This window comes from Caretta caretta, chromosome 7 (assembly GCF_965140235.1).
Source record: "Caretta caretta isolate rCarCar2 chromosome 7, rCarCar1.hap1, whole genome shotgun sequence".
Taxonomy (NCBI): Eukaryota; Metazoa; Chordata; order Testudines; family Cheloniidae; genus Caretta; species Caretta caretta.
In genome coordinates, this window is record NC_134212.1 from 55,222,798 (window position 1) to 55,247,020 (window position 24,223).

The 24,223-nt window shown below is 50.4% G+C and overlaps 1 protein-coding gene across 1 annotated transcript in view; it reads right to left on the reverse strand.

Moving 5' to 3' along the window:
• Nucleotides 1–6,733: 6,733 nt before the first annotated feature.
• Nucleotides 6,734–24,223, reverse strand: part of PKD2L1 (polycystin 2 like 1, transient receptor potential cation channel) — a 53,512-nt gene continuing 36,022 nt past the window's right edge. Inside the window, exon 16 of the mRNA XM_075130701.1 lies at nucleotides 6,734–6,819. Within this exon, the coding sequence (XP_074986802.1) occupies nucleotides 6,800–6,819 (20 nt within the window). The 3' untranslated portion in view covers nucleotides 6,734–6,799. The remainder of the gene's footprint in view (nucleotides 6,820–24,223) is intronic.

Here is a 24,223-nt window from a genome sequence, read left to right on the forward strand (position 1 = left end):
CTCTGTGCAAGGATCAAGGTGGTGAAGGAGGATCCAGGAGGTTGAGCATCACTCGTAAAGCCTCTCTGCAGCTTGTATCCAGTGTGATTGATGTACACTAGGTATCTCACTGGATGCTTAGCATTGCAGTAGCACCTAGGAGCCCCAGTCATGGCCCAGAATCCCATCGTGCTAGGTGCTGTGCAAACCTGGAACAAAGACACGGTCCTTGCCCCATGGTGCTGGGGACTGTACAAGCACACAGTGAGAGACAGACCCTGCCCCAAAGAGCTTATGGCCAGATCCTCAAAGGTATTTAGGCACCTAACTCCCATTGAAAGATGCCTACCTGCCTTTGCAGATCTGGCCTTACTGTCTAAATTTGGGCTGTCAAGCAATTTAAAAAAAATTATTGTGATTAATCGCACTGTTAAACAATATCATGTATTTAAATATTTGTGAATGTTTTCTATATATTCAAATATATTGACTTCAATTACAACACAGAATACAAAGTGCAGGGTGCTTAATTTAATTGATTACAAATATTTGCACTGTAAAAAACAAAAGAAATAGTATATTTCAATTCACCTAAGACAAGTACTGTAGTGCAATCTCTTTATCATGAAAGTTGAACTTACAAATATGGATTTATGTACAAAAAATAACTGCATTCAAAAATAAAACAGTGTAAAACAGTAGAGCCTACAAGTCTACTCAGTCCTACTTCAGCCAATCGCTCAAACAAATCTGGTTACAAATTACAGGAGATAATGCTGCCCACGTCTTGTGTACAATGTCACCTGAAGTGAGAACAGGCGTTCGCATGGCACTGTTGTAGTCAGCGTCACAACATATTTAATAGCAAGATGCGCTAAAGATCCATTCCAGAGAACATGGGCCTATGCCGATGACGGGTTCTGCTCGATAACGATTCAAAGCAGAGCCAGTGCATGTTCATTTTCATCATCTGATTCAGATGCCACCAGCAAAAGGTTGATTTTCTTTTTTGGTGGTTCGGATTCTGTAGTTTCCGCATTTGAGCGTTACTGTTTTAAGACATCTGAAAGCATGCTCCACACCTCATCCCGCTCAGATTTTGGAAGGCACTTCAGATTCTTAAACCTTGGGTTGAGTGCCATATCTATCCTTAGAAATCTCATATTGGTACCTTCTTTGCATTTTGTCAAATCTGCTGTGAAAGTGTTCTTAAAATGAACATGTGCTGGGTCATCATCTGAGACTGCTATAACATGAAATATATGGTAGAATGCAGGTAAAACAGAACAGGAGACATACAATTCTCCCCCAAGGAGTTCAGTCACAAATGTAATTAACACATTTTTTTTTAAACAAGGATTATCAGCATAGAAGCATGTCCTCTGGGATGGTGGCAGAAGCATGAAGGGGCATATGAATGTTTAGCATATCTGGTACGTAAATATCTTGCAACACTGGCTACAAAAGTGCCATGCAAACACCTGTTCTCACTTTCAGGTGACATTGTAAATAAGAAGCAGCCAGGATTATCTCCCGTAAATGTAAACAAACTTGTTTGCCTTAGTGATTGGTTGAACAAGAAGGACTGAGTGGACTTGTAGGCTCTAAAGTTTTCCATTGTTTTGTTTCTGAGTGCAGTTATGTAACAATAAAAAAATCTACATTTGTAAGTTACACTTTCACGATAAAGACATTGCACTACAATACTTGTATGAGGTGACTTCAAAAATACTATTTTATCATTTTTACAGTGCAAATATTTGTAATAAAAATAATAATTTAAAGTCAGCACTGTACACTTTGTATTCTGTGTTGTAATAGAAATTAATATGTTTGAAAATGTAGAAAAACATCCAAAAATATTTAATACATTTCAATTGGTATTCTGTTGTTTAACAGTGCAATTAATTGCGATTAATTTTTTTAATTGCAGTTAATTTTTTTTAGTTAATCACATGAGTTAACTGCAATTAATCGACAGCCCTAGTCTAAATAGATGAGGCAGAGACAGAATGGGTGGGGGAACAGAAGCACAGAACAGGGCAGTCACTTGCCCAAGGTCACATGTAGGAATTGGGAACAGAGCCCAGGTCTCCTGCCTCCCCAAGCAGTGCCCTACCCAGTAGACCGCATTGCCTCTATCCTTTGTTAGAGTCTACCCCAATGTGATATATGCCATCATGTGCCAGCAATGCCCCTCTGCCATGTACATTGGGCAAACTGGACAGTCTCTACGTAAAAGAATAAATGGACACAAATCAGATGTCAAGAATTATAAATTCAAAAACCAGTCGGAGAACACTTCAATCTCTCCGGTCACTCAATTTCTGATCTCAAAGCGACTATCCTTCAACAAAAAAAATTCGAAAACAGACTCCAGCGAGAGCCTGCTGAATTGGAATTAATTTGCAAATTGGATACAATTAATTTAGGCTTGAATAGAGACTGGGAATGGTTGAGTCATTATAAAAAGTAACCTATTTCCCCTTGCTTATTCCTTCCCCCCCCCCACTGTTCCTCAGATGTTCTTGTTAAACCCTGGATTTGTGCTGGAAATGGCCACCTTGATTATCATACACATTGTAAGGAGAGTGATCACTTTAGATAAGCTATTACCAGCAGGAGAGTGGGGGGGGGGGGGGAGAGAAAACCTTTTGTAGTGATAATCACCCATTTTTTCATGGTTTGTGTGTTTAAAAACATATTCTGTATTTTCCACAGTATGCTGAAGTGAGCTGTAGCTCACGAAAGCTTATGCTCAGATAAATTGATTAGTCTCTAAGGTGCCACAAGTACTCCTTTTCTTTTTGTGAATACAGTCTAACACGGCTGTTACTCTGAAACCTTCCCCAGTGAAAGCATTCATTTTGCTGAGGAAGACAGATGCCACGACACACATTCTAGAGAGACAAGTCACGAATGCAATTTTGCTCTAGACAGCTATGCTGTATACGCTGGAAGCTCACTTCCTCCATGGGGCTTTAGTTGCCATTTTCTGTCCTGTTGTTTGCACCGGGCTGGCTTGCACACTTCATGCCAGTGGAAAACCCTCATGGCTCAAGAAAGGTTTCCGTTTTAGGAATGTTGGTTAATGCAGCGTTCGCATGACTACATTTTTCCTCACACTATAGGAAAGTTCTTGAGTTTGGCTCACTCCCTGGGTGTGAGTGTTGACACATCACGCAAGGTTATAACCTGTATAACCCTCATTTCCAGGAGCAAAGCGCAACTTGCCCTTGCCTAGGCTCACGGGAGGATAGACCCACCCCAGCCTTTCATAACAGCTATTTGGCTTTCAGGTGCCGGAGTAAAGCTGGAATGGAGGGGCTCTGCTCTGCAGCACAGCAGGGACGGGGGAAAGGAATCTCCCACCTCCTTGTGTTCTGTAGTGCCTAGTCAGCCAGAAGAACATAAGAACGGCCATACTTGGTCAGACCAATGGTCCATCTAGCCAAATGGCTTGCCACTGACAGCGACCGGTGCCAGGTGCTTCAGAGGGAACGAACAGAACAGGTAATGATCGAGTGTTCCATCCTCTGTCATCCAGACCCAGCTTCTGGCAGCCAGAGGTTTAGGGACATCCAGAGCATGGGGCTGCATCCCTGACCATTCTGGCTAACAGCCATTGCTGGACCTTCCTCCGTGAACTTACGTCATTCTTTTCTGAACCCAATTGTACTTTTATAGCAGCCCACAGCTGTTATATGACAACGATAATGCTACTTTATCAAGGGCTTGGAGGTCACCACATAAGATTGTTTTGTATAAGGGTATAAAGTAATTGAGCTGAACTGGGGCTGGCTGATGAGAGAAAAAGCAAAACAGAAGCTGAGAGTCTGAGCACTCCAGCCACAAGCAGGAAGAACTAGAAGTCTCATTGTCTGAGCAGAGCTCTAACTGGGATGGATAGCACATATGCCTGGGCTGGCTGCAGGGTTACCAACTTTCCTAAACTGGACACTACAGGCCTCCTGACGCTCGCTCCACCACCTCCCCCAGGACTCACTGGCCGCCTGCAGAACTGGGCTGGGAGGAGCTGGCGTGGAGCCTGCCTGCCTGCCCAATCAGGACACGGCAGGGTAGAAGGGAGTGTCAGTCCCCTGAGTGAGAGGCCAGGGACAATTGGGGCAGAGCAGGACGGAGGGGGGGTTGGTGCCCTGAGCAAGGGACTGGGGGCAATTGAAGCCTGGCAGGGTGAAAACAGGGGTCAGTCCCTGAAGCAAGGGGATGGAGAGAGCTGGGGCCCCAGAGGCTGAGAAGGCAGGACGGGATGTCACAGGGAGCGAGTCTGGCTGCCGGCCCTGCTCCTCAAATGCTGCGCACTGTCAGGATCCCTCCCCCGGGAGGTGCCGGTACCTACCTCTCCGCCAGAGCCGGGAGCCACTTCCTCCAGCAGCAGCTGCTCTCAGCTCTTCCTCCCTCCCAGTGGCAGAGGCCGATTGCAATTACTGCAGTAACCAGACTTTTGGTGTTCGGTCAGCAGTACTGACTTTGGACACCTGGCCACCCTAGATGGCTGTAGAGAATGGTGTGATCTGACCAGGAGCGGGGGGAAAGGAGAAGGGGTGATATCTTATACATCAGGAAGGCATGCCCAGCTGCCTTGGAGGCAGATGGAGGAAGGGGATAGAAGTATGTGAAGTCTCTGCAGTACAGAAAAGATGGGGGGGGTGGTGGTGGGGGGGGAGCAAGCAAAGGGCAAAACCCCCAAGCTGTACTGCTTTAACTCTCCTGGCACGGGTGCAGTGGCAAAACACTGTAGTGGTGATGCCGTGAGACCAATATCAAAAGGTGCTTATACCAGTAGAGCTATTCTTATACAGGAAGGGGAACAGGCTACACCACACTCAGGTCCCTTTGTACCAGCCTAGCTGCACCCACAATGTGGGGTGGTACTAGGGTAGCTATTTTGGTTTAAAATAAAAGGTCACATGCCAAAGCAGCATAGTTCTACCAGTTACACTTAAATGTCATTCAGTCCGCGGTGGCTGACAAGCCTCTGGATAGGTCTGATCCAACTCCATTGATGGGGTCAGATGGGGCTTCAGATGGGATGGCTGAGGAACTTCTCAAACTGGAATCCGGGGTGTTCAACTCACAAGACATGGCAATAACAACAGATATGAGCCAGGCATTGACTGGCTCACTACACAACAAAATACTGACCAGCCAACCTGTTCTTGGCCTGTATAGATAACAGTTCTTTATTACAGAGTGGAGTGTAGATCGTACCTTCGCTAGGGAAAGAGGACATGTTCTTAACTGAAGGTAACTAATATGAGTTGAGATCCTAGGGAATACAAGGCAGTCTGTTATGTTCATAAAAGTTCCCAGGCCAAAATACACCCTATGTTGCCCCATAGTCGTTAACATGACCTGCTAACATGTGAAAAACCACTTTATCTTCACTAAAATTTTAACTCAAGTGCAAAGCCCTACAAGGAGCAGCTTTTATTTTAGGTCTGATAGAGACCTGTGCAGAAGAACAGATAAAGGAGTATGAAATGCAATGTGGAGCAGGGGCCCAGGTTGCAGGAGGCACCAGGAAGACAGTCTGTGTGCACATGGCTAGAATGCCAACTACCACTGCATCACTGTCAATAATAGTTTGCTTACTAAAGAGCCAGTTTGGTTCTACAAGCATGGAGTTTTTTCATGTTATTACTCAGCATGCGGCCCCTAAAATGAGAGCTGTAGGCAGCTTCCACTCAATTTTATAGGACACCACCTGTTTCCACAAACAAAGATCAAACAAAGATTATTAATAGTATTTGAGTAGCCTCTAGGGCAGGGTTTCTCAACCATTTTCTTTCTGAGTCCCCTGCCCCGAACATGCTATAAAAACTCCAGGGCTCAGTGGGAAGGGGGGGATGGGACTCTGGGCCAGTGGGGGGAGGGGGGACTCAGGAGTAGGTGTAGTTTGACTTCTATTTTGGTTGGGCAGGAGCCAGTGGGGGTCGAGCCAGCTCCACACAGCAGAGTCCGAGGAGGGAGCGCCACCTCCACCCCCTGACTCTCCTCAGAAGGCCACCCACCTGTCTGGGTTGTGGGAAGGGGGCACAACCAAAAATTATAACTCAAAGATGAGGGGCTCAGCTCAAAAAGTTTGAAAACAGCTCAGGTGCATGTGGGGGATAGCTAGGGGCTGTGTGTGGGCAGGGGGTAGCTCAGGGTGCAGGGAGTTGCTAGGGGCTGTGTGCAGCCAGGAGGTAGCAGGGTGAAGGGGGTTGCTAGGGGCTGTGTGCAGACAGGGAATAGCTCGGTGCAGGGAGGGGGTAGCTGTGACGTTCCCCTCGGGTGTTATCTGGACCGGTGATCTGCTAGGTCACTCCAATCTTTGACTCTGGGAGCCAGCCTTACCCTGCTCTGCTGTGAGAACCCCCATTCCTGGGCTGTTCACGCACAGCCTCTGGCACGTAAGCTGCTCCTTGGATTGTGCAACCAAATGACACTAGCCAATATCTTCGGTCCCAGACACAACCCTAGTTATGCCCACTGGACACTGCAAGCTTATATGAGTTTGTCAATTTAACAAAGAAATTGATATGTACCAGGCTTGTTATCCCAAGGGGAGTCTCTGACATGCTTCAAACCAAACACACTGCTTCAGGGAGAATAAACAAACAAATGTATTAACTAAGAAAGACAGATTTTAAGTGATTATAAGTCAAAACATAAGTCAGATTTGGTCAAATGAAATAAAAGCAAAACACATTCTAAGTTGATCTTAACACGTTCAATGTCCTTACAAACTTAGATGCTTCTCACCACAGGCTATCTGGTTGTTCTTCAGGTCAGGCTCTCCCCTTTGATCAGCACTTCAGTCACTTGGTGTGGTGTCTGTAGATGTAGGTGGAAGCGAGAGAAAGAGCATGGTAAATGTCTCTCCCTTTTATCATGTCCTTTCTTCCCTCTTGGCTTTGCCCCCCCCGCCCCTCTTCAGAGTCAGATGAGCATTACCTCATTGCAGTTCCAAACTGACCAAAGGAAGGGAGGTGACTCCCTCGAGAATCTAACAGATTCTTTTGTTGCTGCCTGGACTAGTGTCCTTTGTTCCTGTGAGGCTGGGCTGGATTTGTCCCATACCTGCTCTGATGAGGTGTGAACTGCCTCTCAAATCTTGGAGAGTTTTTGCTTGGACCATGAGGATACATTTTCAGTCTCATAACTATATACATGAAATTATAACCTATAACATTACTGTTACAATTACTATAACATCACTATAACAACCATGCTCAGTGCATCATGAACCTTCCGAAGACACCCGACATGACAAACTTTGCATTGGATACCACACAATCATTTTATAAAGATGAACATGGGGTTGTAGGGTGTTCCCCCGTGGTACAGAGTGTCACAGTAGCTAAGGGCTGTGTGCGGGCAGAGGGGTAGCTCAGGGTGCAGGGAAGGAGTAGCTTGGTGCAGGGAAGGGGGTAATTAGGGGCTGTGCGCAGGTAGCTCAGGGTGCAGGGAGGGGGTAGAATCATAGAAGATTAGGGTTGGAAGAGACCTCAGGAGGCCATCTAGTGCAACCCCCTGTTCAAAGCAGGACCAACCCCACTAAATCATCCCAGCCAGGGCTTTGTCAAGCTGGGCCTTAAAAATCTCTAAGGATGGAGATTCCACACCCCTGCCCCCAAGTAACCCATTCCAGTGCTTCACCACCCTCCTAGTGAAATAGTGTTTTCTAATATCCAACCTATACCTCCCCCACTGCAACTTGAGACCATTGCACCTTGTTCTGTCATCTGCCACCACTGAGAACAGCCAAGCTCCATCCTCTTTGGAACCCCCCCCCCCCCCTTTCAGGTAGTTGAAGGCTGCTTTCAAATTCCTGCTCACTCTTCTCTTCTGAAGACTAAATAAGCCCAGTTCCCTCAGCCTCTCCTCATAAGTCATGTGCCCCAGCCCCCTAATCATTTTCGTTGCCCTCTGATGGACTCTCTCCAATTTGTCCACATCCTTTCTGTAGTGGGGGGGGGGGAAACTGGTTACAATACTCCAGATGTGGCCTGACCAGTGCCGAACAGAGGGGAATAATCACTGCCCTCGATCTGCTGGCAATGCTCCTACTGATGCAGCCCAATATGCCGTTAGCCTTCTTGGCAACAGGGGCACACTGCTGACTCATATCCAGCTTCTCGTCCACTGTAATCCTAAGGTCCTTTTCTGCAGATCTGCTGCTTAGCCAGTCAGTCCCCAGCCTGTAGCAGTGCATGGGATTCTTTCGTCCTAAGTGCAGGACTCTGCACTTGTCCGTGTTGAACCTCATCAGATTTCTTTTGGCCCAATCCTCCAGTTTGTCTAGGTCACTCTGAAACGATCCCTACCCTCCAGCGTATCTACCTCTCCCCCCAACTTAGTGTCATCCGCGAACTTGCTGAGGGTGCAATCCATCCCATCATCCAGATCATTAATGAAGATGCTGAACAAAACTGACCCTAGGACCTATCCCTGGGGCACTCCACTTGATACTGGCTGCCAACTAGACACTGATCATTACCCGTTGAGCCTGACAATCTAGCCAGCTTTCTATCCACCTTATAGTCCATTAATCCAATCCATACTTCCTTAACTTGCTACAATATTGTGGGAGACCGTATCAAAAGCTTTGCTGAAGTCAAGGTATATGACATCCAACGCTTTCCACATATCAACAAAGAACCAGTTATCTCATCATAGAAGGCAATCAGGTTGGTCAGGCATGACTTGCCCTTGGTGAATCCATGTTGACTGTTCCTGATCACCTTCTTCTCCTCCAAGTGCTTCAAAATGGATTCTTTGAGGACCTGCTCCATGTTTTTTCCAGGGATAGAGGTGAGGCTGACCAGTCTGTATTTTCCCGGATTCTTGTTCTTCCCTTTTTAAAAGATGGACACTATATTTGCCTTTTTCCAATCGTCTGGGACCTCCCCCAGTAGCCACGAGTTTTCAGAGATAATGGCCAACGGCTCTGCAATCACATCAGCCAAGTTCCTCAGCACTCTCGGATGCGTTACATCTGGAGCCATGGACTTGTGCACGTCCAGCTTTTTAAAATAGTCCTTAATCTGTTCTTTCACCAATGAGTGCTGCTAATGTCCTCCCTATACTGTGCTGCCCAATACAGCAGTCTGGGAGCTGACCTTCTCTGTGAAGACCAAGGCAAAAAAAAGCATTGAATACTTCAGCTTTTTCCACATCATCTGTCACTAGGTTGCCTTCCCCATTCAGTAAGGGTCCCACGCTTTCCCCGACCTTCTTCTTGATGTTAACATACCTGTCGAAAACCTTCTTGTTACCTTTCACATCCCTTGCTAGCTGCAACTCCATTTGTGCTTTGGCCTTCCTGATTACACCCCTGCATGCTCGAGCAATGTTTTTATACTCCTCCCTAGTCATCTGTCCAAGTTTCCACTTCTTGTAAGCTTCCTTTTTGTGTTTAAGCTGGTCGCCTGCTAAGTTCCCTGTGTAACGACATGGGGGGTTTTCTTGGTTGTTCCTTGTTTCCTATGGGGGGCTTTCTGGGTTTGCATGCAGAGGGGGTGGGATGCAGTGTCCCTGGGTGTTACTGGTTTAACGAGGGAATGGGAGAGGGAGTTTTTTGTTACAGACGACCATCCAGGGAACTGGAGACCCCAGCTGATGGCCTGGAGCATGGATACCCCAACGACTGGTGACCTGGAGGCCCAGCTCTGTTGCAGCCGGTTCTGGCCAGCGGGAGAACAATGGGCTGTGACGAGAAGACCCCCTGGGGACCTGACCAGCCGGCTCCAGCCAGAGGCGTGAGAGGGCAGAGGGGCAGAGGAGAGGAGGCCCAGGCGACCCTGTTTCCTGTTTACCTAGAGAGAAGACAATGGACAGAGGTGGGGCTTGGGGACCGTGATACTAGCGGCCCAGCTGGGCGGCAGGGAGTCTCTGGGCAGGAGAGAGGGGGCAGGAAGAGCCCACCTGGATGCAGGGAGATTTGGATGTGCTGTGCTGAGGCCAGGCCTGAGGGTCCTGAGAGTTCCTGGGCTGTGTTCAATGCTCAATAAACCTCCTGTTTTACGCTGGCTGAGAGTCGCTCCAGTCTAGAGAACAGGGTTGCATCGTCCCCTTCAGGGGGTGGAGGCCCCGGGGGGGTCCAGAGCAAGGGGACTCCCCGAGGGGGCCCACCACAGAGACAGGGGTGCTAAAGCTCCAAGAGGTGTGGATCCAGGAGGTGGAGGGGCTTACCCCGAGAGAGAGAGAGTGAACCCCCGAGAAGGGCTGTCTCACTGAAAGGGGCACCCCCCACGGACCGCACGGGGCCAAAAGTGGGCATGACCTGTGAGTCCGTGACACCCTGCAAGCTGCACGGCCATGCAGCTGTGCAGCAGCCTATTTAGCGCCACACAGGTGCTCAGGGAACCCCCCTGGAAACCTGCTGCAGCTGGGGGAGGGGTGCCCCTCCCCCAGCCCCAACCTAGCCCAGCCCCCAACCTGCCAAGGCAGGGGCAGCCCCCCAGCCTCAACTATGCTGCAGCCCAGACCCAGCTGTGGCCGGGGTGGCCCCTCATCCCTAACTATGCTGAGGCCCAGACCCAGCTGCGGCCGGGGTGGCCCAGCCTGGAACCGTCACGGCTGGGGTGCCCCTCCCTGAACCCAGCCCCATTCAGACCTGCAGGGGCCAGGGGAGAGGTGCCTATCCTGTGGCCTCAGCCCCGGAGCTACCACGGTGGGGAGAGGTGCCCCTCCCACCCAGCCCAAGTACTGCTGTGGGGAGAGAGAGCTGTGGGGAGTCCTCTCTCCCTGCTGTAGCCCCAGAGCACCCTCCTGCATCCCAAATCCCTCATCCCCGGCCCCACCCCAGAGCCTGCACCCCTAGCCGGAGCCCTCACACCCCTGCACCCCAACCCTCTGCCCTAGCCCTGAGCCCTCTCCCACTCTCCGAACCCCTCGCCCCACCCCCACCACATGAATTTTGTTAATTCATTCCACACATGGGTGAGAAACATTAGAGGGAACACTGGTAGCCTGCCATATTTGCTATTCTTTCTGCACATCAGGATCGTTTGTTCCTGCACCCTAAATAAGGCTTCTTTAAAATACACCCAGCTCTCCTGGACTCCTTTCCCCCTCATAAGCCTCCCAGGGGATCCTGCCCATCAGTTCCCTGAGGGAGTCAAAGTCTGCTTTTCTGAAGTCCAGGGTCCGCATTCTGCTGCTCTCCTTTCTTCCTTTTGTCAGGATCCTGAACTCGACCAGCTCATGGTCACTGCTGCCCAGGTTGCCACCCAATTCTACTTCCCCTACCAATCCTTCCCTGTTTGTAATAGGCAGGTCAAGAGGAGCATGGCCCCTAGTTGGTTCCTCCAGCACTTGCACCAGGAAGTTGTCCACAATAGTCTCCAAAAACTTCCTGGATTGTCTGTGTACTGCTGTATTGCTCTCCCAGCAGATGTCAGGGTGATTGAAGTCCCCCATGAGAACCAGGGCCTGTCATCTGGAAACTTCTGCTAGTTGTCCAAATGTAAGCGGAGGAATAGTCCCGCTACTGTGGGGAACTTTCCTGGCTCCTGCACTACCCCGGTGAAGTGGGCTAGCGAAAGGATCTGAGTCCTCGCTCCCACTTCCTTTACCCAGTGGCCTCCCTACCCTTGAGGACTCCCCTTCCGCTCTCCTGTCTGGCAGAGTCCTTGTAACCCCAACAAGGCTGGGCCCAGGATTCCTGGGGGGCTCGACCCCCAACTCTGCTGTGGTCACCTGAGACAGGGGCTAGGGTGTCCCCACTCCGGGGTACTCTCTACACTGGGCACTTCTCTGACCCACGGACCATTACATACAATTTAAAGCAAATGCAAGTTATTTAATCAACAATTAATTTGAAAAAGAATAAGGAAAAATGGGAAAGGTTAAAGGAAACACATCAACTCGCTCTGTGGCAGGGAACTTCACAAACAGTGTCTCTGGAATGTCAGGGCAGTTCACAGTCTGTTCCTTGTAAGTCCCAGGCCTTCTTCTCAGGCCCTGGCTGTGCTGCAGGGATGCTGCGGGTTGGACACTTGCTCTGGTGGTGGCCACACGCTCTCGGGCTCTAAGTGGTAGGACCCTTCTTTCTGGTGTCGCCCCCGCCCTGTCGGGGTTACGATCCAAGCCTGGCCTGCAGAGCCTCTCAGCTGAGGCATCTCCCTATGCTGGGCCCACTGCCCAGGGCTCCCCTCGCTCTACCCAGCTGCTCACCGCACCCAGCTCCGGACTGCTCCAGCCCCAGCTCCACCACTCTGTCTCTGCACTGCTGCTGCTCTGCCTCCAGCTCCCTGGGCTGCTTCTTTGGCCCCTCTGCCTGCTACAGCTTTGCTCCCAGCACAGGTCTGCTCTGCTGGCTGCTTCTGTGACTCTGCTCCCGGCACTGACCTGCTTTCTGGGCTGCTTTTCTGGCCTCTCTGGCTCTGGTTGCTGCAGCTCTGCTCCCAGGGCAAGTCTGCTCTCTCTGGGCTGTGCCTCCAGCTTTGGGGCTGCAGCTCTGCTCCCAGGACAGGGTCTGCTCTCTCTGGGCTGCTTTTCTGGTCCCTCTGGATCTGGCACAGCTCTGCTCCCCAACTTAGCTTGGGCCCCTCCTTTCTCCTTAGCTCGGCCCCACTCTGTCTGACCCAGGCAAATCCAGCTCACACAGAGGACGGGACCTCCCTGGCCTCCTGCCTCCCTGATTAGCCTGCTCGTCCTGTCATTCAGGCTGACCTGGAGCATTGGCCTCTCCCCATTGTTCCTGGAGTCTATCAGTCTCAGGGTCCTGGTTTCCCATAGACCCTTCCCCTTTTAGTACTGGGAGCTAGCAACTAAAACACCCACACTGAATGTTAGTAAGGGGGCAACAGTCCCCTTACACAAAGAAAGCCTTGTCTACCTCATCCTCCTGGTCTTGTGGTCTATAGCAGACGCCCACCACAACATCACCCTTGTTGCTTTTGCCTCTAAACTTAACCCAAAGACTCTTAACAGGCTTTTCTCCAGTTTCATACTGGAGCTCTGAGCAATCATTCCGCTCTCTTACATCCAGTGCAACTCCTCTACCTTTTCTCCCCGGTCTGTCCTTCACGAACAGTTTATTCCCATCCATGACAGTGCTCCAGTTATGTGAGTTACCCCACCAACAGGTAGCTAGCGGCTGTGTGCAGGGAGGGGGTAGCTCAGGGTGCAGGGAGAGGGGTGGTTAGGAGTTGTGCGCCAAGAGGGCTCCCCTGTAATGGCTGCTCCCTGAGGGCTCTGCCAGCCACTGGGCTTACCAGTTGCATGAGCAAAGGGGGCTGGGAGCTGAGGAGCAACTTCAGCCCCCTACACCAGCAGGAGACGAGGGAACGCTGTGGCTGCCTGCTCCATGGCACCAGCCAGAACAGCAGCACTGTCCCGTACTGCCCAGCTCCAGCTTCCCACTTCTGACCTGGCCAGGGGGCAGGGAGAGGAGATGAGAGAGGGGGTGGCTGTCCCCAGGACTGCCATGCTCTTGCACTGTAGTTTCAGGGTGGGCAACACCCCCATGTCCCCCCAACTCTTCCCACAGGCTCAGGGCTTCTTCCCCGTGGGGAGCACCGGGGCTCGGGGCTACAGAATTCAGCCCTGCTGCTCCTGGGGTGCCGGGGATCTGGACTTCAGCCCTGCAGGGGATGCTGGGGATTCAGGCTCTGGATTTTAGCCGTGGGGCCCCGCGGCCCCCCCTGAGAGGCTATGTGGACCCCTAGGGGGCCATGGACCCCCTATTGAGAACTGCTGCTCTAGGGGGCTTGCTACAGGGAAACCCCAACACCAACACCCTCCTATGGCAGACCTCAGAAGCACTGGCATGACCCACCTTGGTTTCCCCTTTATCCACCCATGCAAAGGAATATTGTGTCCAGCCATAAATGCAAACCTTTTGATTTTATATACAAGTGCTACAGCCCACAGATTTCCCATGATAAAAACAGTCATTTCCCCCCACTCCACTCCACGACCAGGTGACAGTGGAGCATTTTTTCAGTCCCATTCAAAGGCCACCTACCCACTGAGTCCCAGCTCCTTAGCCCTGTTTTAGGACCACATTCTCCCAGGCTGTCCACCTGAGAGTACCAAGTCCCACTGGCTCCCACAAGTCTGGTTCTGTAGCCCCAAGTCAGGTCTCCCATGAGGGGCCTCCCCACAGTATTTCACTCCCCAAGGTCTCCTTACCTGTGAGCCCTACTACTGCTCAGGGGAATCTTTTTCCAGGACCAACCCTTGATTTGTGGGCCCTGCTTACACTGACCCAGCTGGTTCTTCCCCTCATTCCTGGGCGCCTCTGCATAAGCCTTCATGCAGCTCAGCAGGGTCCCCCAGCTCCAGCTGGTCCTCCCCACAGCTCAGAACTCATCGCCAGCAGCTCACAGTTACCACCCTCCACCAGGTCTTGTGCAGCTCTTTCCCTCAGGCAACTCCCAAGGCACCAAAAAGAAGGGCAGGGGAGGGCAGGGCAGATATCCACCTCCATATGCTCATGAGTCCCAGATTATACAGACACCAATATTCTGGAAAGCAGGTCCAGCCCCACCAGTATTTGAGCCAGGGACATGACCAGAATTTTGCTAAGGAGCAGGCCCAGGTTACCTGCCTGACTGCCCCAAATTTGAGAGGTCCAGTTGCCCAATCATATCATATCACATCGTGCCATGCCTTGCCTTGCCTACCTGGGGGCTTCGCCATCCCCCAGGTACCCACCCAAGTATAGGGGACTCTACCCTTGGATCCCCATTGAAAGTTGCCCATCCCATCAGTGAAATCTGAAAAGACAACTCTCTCTTACCCCTTCCTCACACTCTCTGGGTATCCCCATTTATATGGCCCAGGTGCCCTCTCTTAAGCACAATTGGGAGGTAGCTGATCAGGCAGATGCACTGGACTCTGCTCTCTCTTCAGGGGCCAATCACCCCGTGCCAGGACTTGTGAGATCAGGGCTAGGACTGTCAGCAAACAATAAGTAATTTCCAGGCAACATTCTGAAAGAACAACCAGCCACCCGCCCCAAACATTTTTTCAATGGCAATGGGGGGGGGGGGGGAGATGGTGTGTCTGAAAAGTGCGTGGCTTTCAGTAAAATCCATGTCATTTTTCAAAAGCTGACTCAGTTTCAGTTTTGTCTGGGGACCAAAACCAGTAGCTCTTTCATTCCCCAGCTCTCACCGGAATTCAAATCCAAATGTCTTCTGCCACAAACCCTGCCTTCCAGACTGGCAGCAGCGGTCTTGCAAAGTAAGTTATGCGTCATGAATTTTTTTAATACAAGGCCTGAATGGGATTTTTATTGGAAAGAAGTAACGTTAATCTCGGAACGTCAACAACTTATGCAACCGCTGGCTGAGCTCTTATTCAACAATGACAGAGGATCGGGTGGTTTCCCTTGTTTACGAAACAACTGGCTGAAGAGGGCCGAAGAAGGTCTGCAAAGGTGGTGAGTCGCTGTGAGACTGACTAGGTTTAAGCCAGCTTCTTTGACACTAGCGGATACCTGCTAGCTTTGTCAGAAACTGTGTTGAAGGCCTCGACTTCGCATTGGAAACGTGTGCTCCTCACTCAAGTTAGCTCAGGCCATGTGTAGGGTTGCCAACCCTAAAGGATTGGCCTGGAGTCTCCAGGAATTAAAGATTAATCTTTAATTAAAGATTATGTCATGTGATTAAATCTCCAGGAATACGTCCAGCCAAAATTGGCAACCCTACCCATGTCTATGCTACAAAGGCTGTGCTGGTACAGCTGTACTGGCGGGGCCTCCCCAGCATAGATGCAGGTTGTGCTGACAGGAGTTTTTCTGCCAGTATGGTGACACCACCTCCCTGACAAAGGCCCTCTTCTGTTGGCATAGCTGCAGCTACAGCCCGGGTTCTGCGGGCACCGCTATGGTGCTAGCAACAGCGGCGTATTAACGCCTAGGCCGACAATGCCTAGGCCTAGGGTGGCAAATTTGCAGGGGCGGCAAATTTATAATAGCAGCCATTCCTGACCAACAGCTATGCCAACAAAACTTTGTAGTGTAGACCTGGCCTGACTCAAGGTGAAATCTTAGTGACGGCTAGGCAGGGTGTAGTTTTCACATGAGTTAGCAGCTCAAGTAAAAACTGATGGGGGACTTTGCTCATTAACTTGGCCTGCTAACATGTGTGAAAACAACTAACTGCCTTGTCCTCACTTGGATTTCTACCCTGAGTGAGTTAACATGAGTGAAGAGCACTCCTTTCCTGCAGTGAAGACAAGGCCAAAGAGTTTGCTAAAGCAGCCTGAATTATTAAGGACAGGTCTACACTAAAAAGTGAAGTTGACCCAGCTGTTGCTCAGGGGTGTAAAAAATTCACACCCCTGAGCAATGTAGTTAAGCCCACCTAAACCCCTGTGGATCTAGCTACCACTGTAGGGAGTGGCTACACTGAAGCACTACAGCTACATGACTGCAGCAGTTTAAGTGCAGACAAACCTGAGGGTCTGAATGCTTGTTGCCCTCCCCTCATGCTGTCACTAACAGTACAAACTGGGTGTGAGAATGCGCCCACATCAGAATAGTGGCATTTCACACTGTCTTTGCACTGATGCAAGTGACACCACATGGTGCAGAGCACCAGTGAATCAGGAGCTAAGATTGAACACATGCTGTTTTCAGAGTCTTTGGCCAGGTCTACACTACAGCGTTTCATCAGCACTTGTTAGTGAGAGGAGGGGAGGGAAAAACTCCCACACCCTTCCCATGCCCACAAAACCCTCAGTGTAGATGCAGCTATGCCCCCAGGAGAGTGCTTCTGTTGGAGAGCCAGTGTCATCTGGTGTCACTATGCTGAGCAAGAAACCTCCTGCACCTACACTAGGGGACTTGGCGGTGGAGCTATCCCAGCGCAGCGTTGGTAGTGTGGACAAGGCCTTTGACAGCGAACATTCCCCTTCACCTCAGTGTGGTCGGTCATCTACCAAAGGCCCCCCGTTATCACAGTATCTGCACACCACTCCTGGCAGGCAGGGCAGTGCTGGCAACCCCATTGTACAGATGGAAACTGAGACATCCCACCCGAGAGCCTGCACCCCAAGCCGCAGCCCTCACCGTCTCTGCAACCCAACCTACTGCCCCAGCCTGGAGCCTCCTCCTGCAATCCAAACCCCTCATCCCTGGCCACACCCCAGAGCCTGCACCCCCAACCGGAGCCCTCACCCCTTCCGCACCCCAATCCTCTGCCCCAGCCCAGAGCCACCTCCTGCATCCTGAACCCCTCATTTTTGGCCCCACCCCAGAGCCCGCACTCCCAGTTAGAGCATTCACCTCCTCCCGCATCCCAACCCCCTGCCCAAGACCAGTGAGGGCTAGTGAGGATGAGGAAGAGTGAGCCACCGAGGGAGGGGGAATGGAGTGAGTTGGGGGCAAGGCCTCGGGGAAGGAATGGGGTGGGGCAGGAGGCATGCCATCCAGGAAGGGGCGGGGCTGGGGTGTTTGCTTTTGTGCAATTAGAAAGTTGGCAACCCTACCAACTATTTAGAAAAGCTGGACATGCACAAGTCCATGGGGCTGGTTTCAATGCATCCGAGGGTGCTGAGGGAGTTGGCTGATGTGATTGCAGAGCCATTGGCCATTATATCTGAAAACTTGTGGTGATTGGGGGAGGTCCCAGATAATTGGAAAAAGGCAAATATAGTGCCCATCTTTGAAGAAGGAGAATCCAGGGAACTACAGACCAGTCAGCCTCATCTCAGTCCTTGGAAAAACCATGGAGCAGATCCTCAAGGGAATCCATTTTGAAGCACTTGGAGGAGAGGAAGGTGATCAGGAACAGTCAACATGGATTCACCAAGGGCAAGTTATGCCTGACCAACCTGATTGCCTTCAATGATGAGATAACTGGCTCTGTGGATAGGGGGAAAGTGTTGGATGTGATCTACCTTGACTTCAGCAAAGCTTTTGATACGGTCTCCCACCGTATTCTTGCCAGCAAGTTAAAAAAGTATGGATTGGATGAATTGGATGAATCAATGGCTCGATGTCTAGTTGGCAGCCGGTATCAAGCGGAGTGCCCCAGGGGTTGGTCCTGGGCAGGATTTGTTGAACATCTTCATTAATGATCTGGATGATGGGATGGATTGCACCCTCAGCAAATTCACGGATGACACTAAGCTGGGGGAGAGGTAGATACACTGGAGGGTAGGGATAGGGTCCAGAGTGACCTAGAGAAATTGGAGGATGGGGCCAAAAGAAATCTGATGAGATTCAATGATGACAAGTGCAGAGTCCTGCACTTAGGATGGAAGAATCTCATGGACTGCTACAGGCTGGGGACCAACTGGCTAAGCGGCAGTTCTGCAAAAAAGGACCTAGGGATTATAGTGGACGAGACGCTGGATACAAGTGAATAGTATACTCTTGTTGCCAAGAAGGCTAATGGCTTATTGGGCTGCGTTAGTAGGAGCATTGCCAGCAGATCGAGGGAAGTGATTATTCCCCTCTATTTGGCACTGGTGAGGCACATCTGGAGTATTGTGTTCAGTTTTGTCCCCCACCCACTACAGAAAGGATGTGGACAAATTGGAGAGAGTCCAGCAGAGGGCAACAGAAAGGATTAGGGGGCTGGTGCACATGACTTATGAGGAGAGGCTGAGGAAACTGGGCTTATTTAGTCTGTGGAAGAGAAGAGTGAGGGGGAATTTGATAGAGCCTTCAACTACCTGAAGGGTGGTTCCAAAGAGGATGGAGCTCGGCTGTTCTCAGTGGTGGCAGATGACAGAACAAGGAGCAATGGTCTCAAGTTGCAGTGGGGGAGGTCTCGGTTGGCTATTAGGAAAAACTTTCATTAGGAGGGTGGTGAAGCACTGGAATGGGTTATTTAGGGAGGTGGTGGAATCTCCATCCTTAGAGTTTTTTAAGGCCCGGCTTGACAAAGCCGTGGCTGGGATGATTTAGTTGGGGATTGGTCCTGCTTTGAGCAGGGGGCTGGACTAGATGACCTCCTGAAGTCTCTTCCAACCCTAATATTCTATGATTCTATCAACCCAATACTGTAATTGGCATTATTGGCTATCTCCGCAGAGGGGACCCGAACTCCTTTCTTTCCCTCAGATGTTGACCCTCCAGGGCTCCTGCTCTGTGATTAAGCGGAGGCCTAAGGGGCTGCGAATCAGGCAATTTCCACCAGTGTGAAATCGTCTTTAAAAATATAGAAAAGCAACTAGTGGGTGGGAGTCCCTGGGCAATCAGGAGAGGGGACTCTAGGGTGAACGAAGAACAGCCACCTGGACTAAAGCATCACAGGGAGTTGCTGCCCGAGGTCACCGCCACAAAGAGGATGGTTTATTTTTAGGACAGCCCAAGTTACAGCCGGTCTTTCACACTTTTCTGGCTTTGGTTACGTTATCCTCATGCAGGTCTTATCCCTGTTACCCATGGGCCAGTGACTCTTGTGCCTGTACTCTGCACAAGTCAAGAGGGAAAAGGTCACACCTTTTTTAAAGGATAAAGTAGAATCACATTGCTGAACTGTGCTTAGGGCTGGGCTGAGCTTGCCTGGGAAGATACATATATCCTTGCGCCCACCCTGAAATGCAGCCCCTTTGAGGGTGGGAGCTGGCACTTGTTTGACAGGCCACTGCATCCATTCAGAACAGAAACAGCCTGCTGAAGCTACCCTGGGGAGTCTCCCTGGGGAGGGAGAATATAATCGCCCGTGCTGGGATTTGGCCACCCTGCCTGAGTTAAGACAAAAAATGGACAGTGGATCTTTAATAACCACCAGGGTCCTGAACCTCAGCCAGATATCTCATGTGCAAGCCAATAGTGGAGCACCCCCAAACTCCATACTGGGGCATTGTGTCACTTCTGACTTGGAGGGCAGGTACCTGAGTCATACCATTTCCTACAGCACATGGGTTTCCTTTGGGTTCTTCCATTGATTGGTGACAGGGTCCTGGTCAGCTCCGCTGAGCTGGTCAGAGCACAGCTTGGAATGGCATTGTCTCTAACACAACAGCCTGCACTCAGCATCCGGTGAGAATCCCCTTTACGTATTAAACTCTCCTTGTATCTAGCTAGCTGTTGTGGCTGAGGCACTTGTGAGACCCAAGCATGGTCTGCTGATCACAATACCTACATCGCTGGTTCTATTGGCAACATGTGCTGCACTATGGATCAACCAAGCGACGCTCTGGGAATGTCTGTAGGGCTGGTTGGTACCAAGTTCCCTTACCCACGTATCCTGCATGCTCCTGAATTCCCAGCATCTTCTGTGATGTCTTATTGAGACAAATCTCCAGAACCAACTTTTAATAAGCCACCCTACAGTCAGGGGGGACTCCCCCATCCCCTCCTAGGCCTGTTCTACCAGATCTCTTGTCTCCTGGCAAACAGAACCAGACACCCTTATTAATGCTAAGCTCTAGCTCTTACACAGCACTTTTCATCAGTAGATTTCAAAGCTCATTACCAAGGGGACCAGTATCATTATCTCCAGTTTACAGAAGGGGAAACTGAGGCACGGGGCAGGGAAGTGACTGGCCCAAGGTTACCCAGAAAGTCAGTGGTGGAGTTGGGAACAGAATCCAGATCTGCTGAGTCCCAGACTAGTGCTCTATGCCTTAGGCAACACTGCCTCACAAGCATGCTGCTTTCCTGCCTTTACTATCCAGCTGAACTCCCTGCAGAGTGGTGCAACCACTCCAGCCTGGCACAGGACTCTGACATGAGGCTGTTGGCTCCTGGTTATGGCTTCTCTTAGCTTCTGGCTGGGCCCGTTAGCATTGAACTGATTGTTAGCCTCATGGCAATGGCGGGGGGGTTATGGCACCTGAATATTCCGATTGCCTCCTGTTCTTTAGTTAGGCCTTTCCTCAATTTTGGACAGTTTTAGGTTTCCCTGCATTCGGCTCCTGTAGCTCCCTGCAGGCCCGGCTGTACCAGGCAGGCCTTATGGGTGGATGGGATAATGTGTCCTTGTGTAATTATAGCATTGCAAGGTGACCGATGGCTTTGTTCTTGGGCCTCGTGCCGAATGCCTGTCACCAAACCCATGCACTCCCCTATCAGCTTCATTAAATACCTTTCTCCTGCCAGGATCTTATACAAGGGCTCAGCCCCAATGGGTGCGCCCCACACCCCTTCCGGGACAGTGCCTGCATTGCTCTGATGTTACCTACCACAGCCTGAGGCATCTGCTCACTGAAGCTACAGTACAGTGCTGGTTTAGCTACTAGCAGCTCTGGGCATCCGCTGCCGCTGGGCCGATGCCAGCAACACCTGTGGATCAGAGTGGTGTAAATCTGCATTGACTTCAACTGGAGCTATATTGATCTGCACTAGCTGAGGCTCTGGTCCAATAGAGGATGGGTTTCTTTAATTACCCTCATCTCATGGCTCAGGGTGGAGCCTAAGAGAACTGCATCCAGTGTCATTCCTGTCTGCTCACGCCCTGCCTTCCTCCCTGCATGTGTCCATGTAGGGTGGGCCACCCCCTAAAGTGAAGCATGTGCCTTACTGATTTCCTGCAGAGCACTTACTCATAGTGAAGGTTGAGATTTTTTCAGGGTTATTTTTAGTAAAAGTCATGGACAGGTCATGGGCAATAAACAAAAATTCACAGGAGTCCTGACCTGTCCATGACTTTTACTAAACATAACGGGGAAGAGAGGGCTTGGGGAGGGGGTAAGGAATGACACCTGGAATTCATAACTTTGCTAGACACTAAGAATCCACGGTCTCTCTGTTCAGTCCATGATTCTTAGTGTCTAGCAAAGTTATAAATTTAAGCTCCCAGGCTCGTCTTTTAAAAGTGTTGTGCAGGTTTCCTATGAGGATGAGGACTGAGAGGTCAGATATAGAGTGAGCGCTTTGTGAAAACCCCCTGTCCTCGCCTACAAACAACCCCCCAACCTCTCCAAGCTCATCATTAGAAGCAGGTTCCCCACAGACCAGGACCCACCAACTCAAAGCAGCACCAGACCCTGCCAGAACAACAGATTCAAAACCTGCAGACATATCTCTGCTTCTACAATGATCAACACCTTCCACAACACGCCTTTCAGGATCCATGAGTCCTACACTTGTGTAAGCAGGGTCTGAATGAGCTCTCCCCGGCTTGAGACGGTTTTGTTTTGTATTATTGAAAAAGAACCCCTAGATACTGAACCCGGCCCTTGTTGCTGCTGGCTCCACCTGGCAGAAGGGTTACATTTTTGGGGGCTTGTCCAGGACGTGCAAGAGTGGAACACCACATCTGGCTACAAGACCCCCGACCCTTCAGGGAGGGATCTAGGAAAATTGCTCTCTCTGAGATGGAAGACATGCGGCATCACCTTCAAGAGCTCATCGCGAATGGTATCATTACAGAGGCCCGCAGCCCATATGCCTCTCCCATTGTGGTGGTCTGTAAGAAGAGCAGGAAAATCCGAATGTGTATTGACTACTGCACCCTAAACAGGCACAATGTAGTTGACCAATACAGAAGATGCCTTGGACTGTTTGTTGAGGAGCCAGTGGGTCTCTGTGTTGGATCTTCGAAGTGGATACTACCAGTTCCCTCTAGGAGAAGAAGATAACGAGAAGATGGCCTTCATTTGTCCGTTAGGGTTTTATCGATTTGAGCGCATGCCCCAAGGGATTTCTGGAGCACCTGACATGTTTCAGCGTCTTATGGAGAAAGTTGTGGGAAACGTGAATTTACTGCATTAGTTTATTTGGGTGACCTGATTGTGTTTGGAAGAATCTTGGAGGAGCATGAAGAAAGAAGAAAGACTTGGAGGAACATGAAGAAAGACTCCTTAAAGTTCTAGATCGGTTGGAAGCCTATGGGTATTTAGGCCCATTGCTGGCACATCCATGCCACCAATGAGACCGCCCTGCAATGACACATCTAGGTTATTGGACAGTGGAGACATACAGGTGGAAGGTGTCCCAGATGCCTTGGACCTTCCCTATTAGAATCAGAGATGCAGGGACCTATGCCCATAGCTGAGGGATCCTGAAAGGAACCCTCACCATCCCTTGCCGAAGAAGATGCCCCCCCGCCCCTGCAATGTCCACTCTCAATAGGCGGGATAGGGTTATAAGGCCAGTAAGGTGGTTAATTTATGATGCACCTGGGGTGGCTAGTGAAGAACCAATATACTTAGTTCACAGGCTTGTGGAAGCCATAGTGGGTTTTCTGAGGCCCTCTGGGGGGAACTAATGAATCTGGTATAATATGGACTGTGATTTGTCTGAAGGACAAATTCTTGGCTGGGGAGGAGGATGTAAGCAGGGTCTGAATGAGCTCTCCCCTGATATCTAGTGGTGAGCAGTGGAAAAAGACTTCAGAAGCTGATCTTGTTTGCATGGACACATCCACCCTACCTAGGTGCTCAGCATGATGGGATTGCTTGCTTAAATGATCATTTGTGGCTGGTGTTGGATCCCCAGTCTCCTTGTTATTGGGGCAGGAGTAATAAAGGGTTGTTATCCTTGTTGGGTGAATTGAAGGCAGCAGAACTGTACCTGGCATACGCCAATGGAGGGACTCACCCTCAACTGAAAGGCCCTCCCTAGGCAGGGGACACGGGTTCCAAAACCCAACAAGTTGGGTGGGCTTGGGCTCATTGTCTTTCCCCATGGTTTAATAAAAGAGCTAATTTAGATTCAATTAAGAGTCTTGTTACATGCTGTGGAGCTGAAATCACTGATGCGTAGTGTGATGAAATGGGGATTTTTTCTTGTTATGTTGTATGTGAGTCTGATTGTTTTGCATGAATGCTGTGTGTACTTCAGTTTCCCTGTGGATTGCACCAATGTCTGGTGCTTATAGGGAATAAGTGTGTGTGACTTTTGCGGGGCTTGCTCCAGCTGCCTGCATGGATGCTATGGTGCCTCTTTGTAACCTGAGACCCAGGAGGGGGATGTGACCAAGTGACTCTTGACCTGGGAAGTGAAACAAAGGCCCGAGGAGGAGCAATGGGCAGGGCAGAGGCCAGGCAGCTAGAAGCAAGTCAGTTTCAGCTGTCTTGGGGCTCAGGGGGAGGACCAGAGCCCTGGCTCTGGGCTCCGTTCCCCCCAAGATGGACTTGGCTGAAAGTCACTGACTTCTGTGCTAACAAGTTCTGCCCTACGCTGTGTTCCTGTCAACTAATAAACCTTCTGTTTTACCAGCTGGCTGAGAGTTACGTCTGATGGTGGAGTTGGGGTGCAGGGCACTCTGACTTCCCCAAGGGCACTGCCCGGGTAGACTTGCTCTCGGTAGCGCACGGTGTGGAAGGGGATGCTGAATGCTCCGAGGACAGACCCAGGAAGGTCGAAGCTGTGTACGCT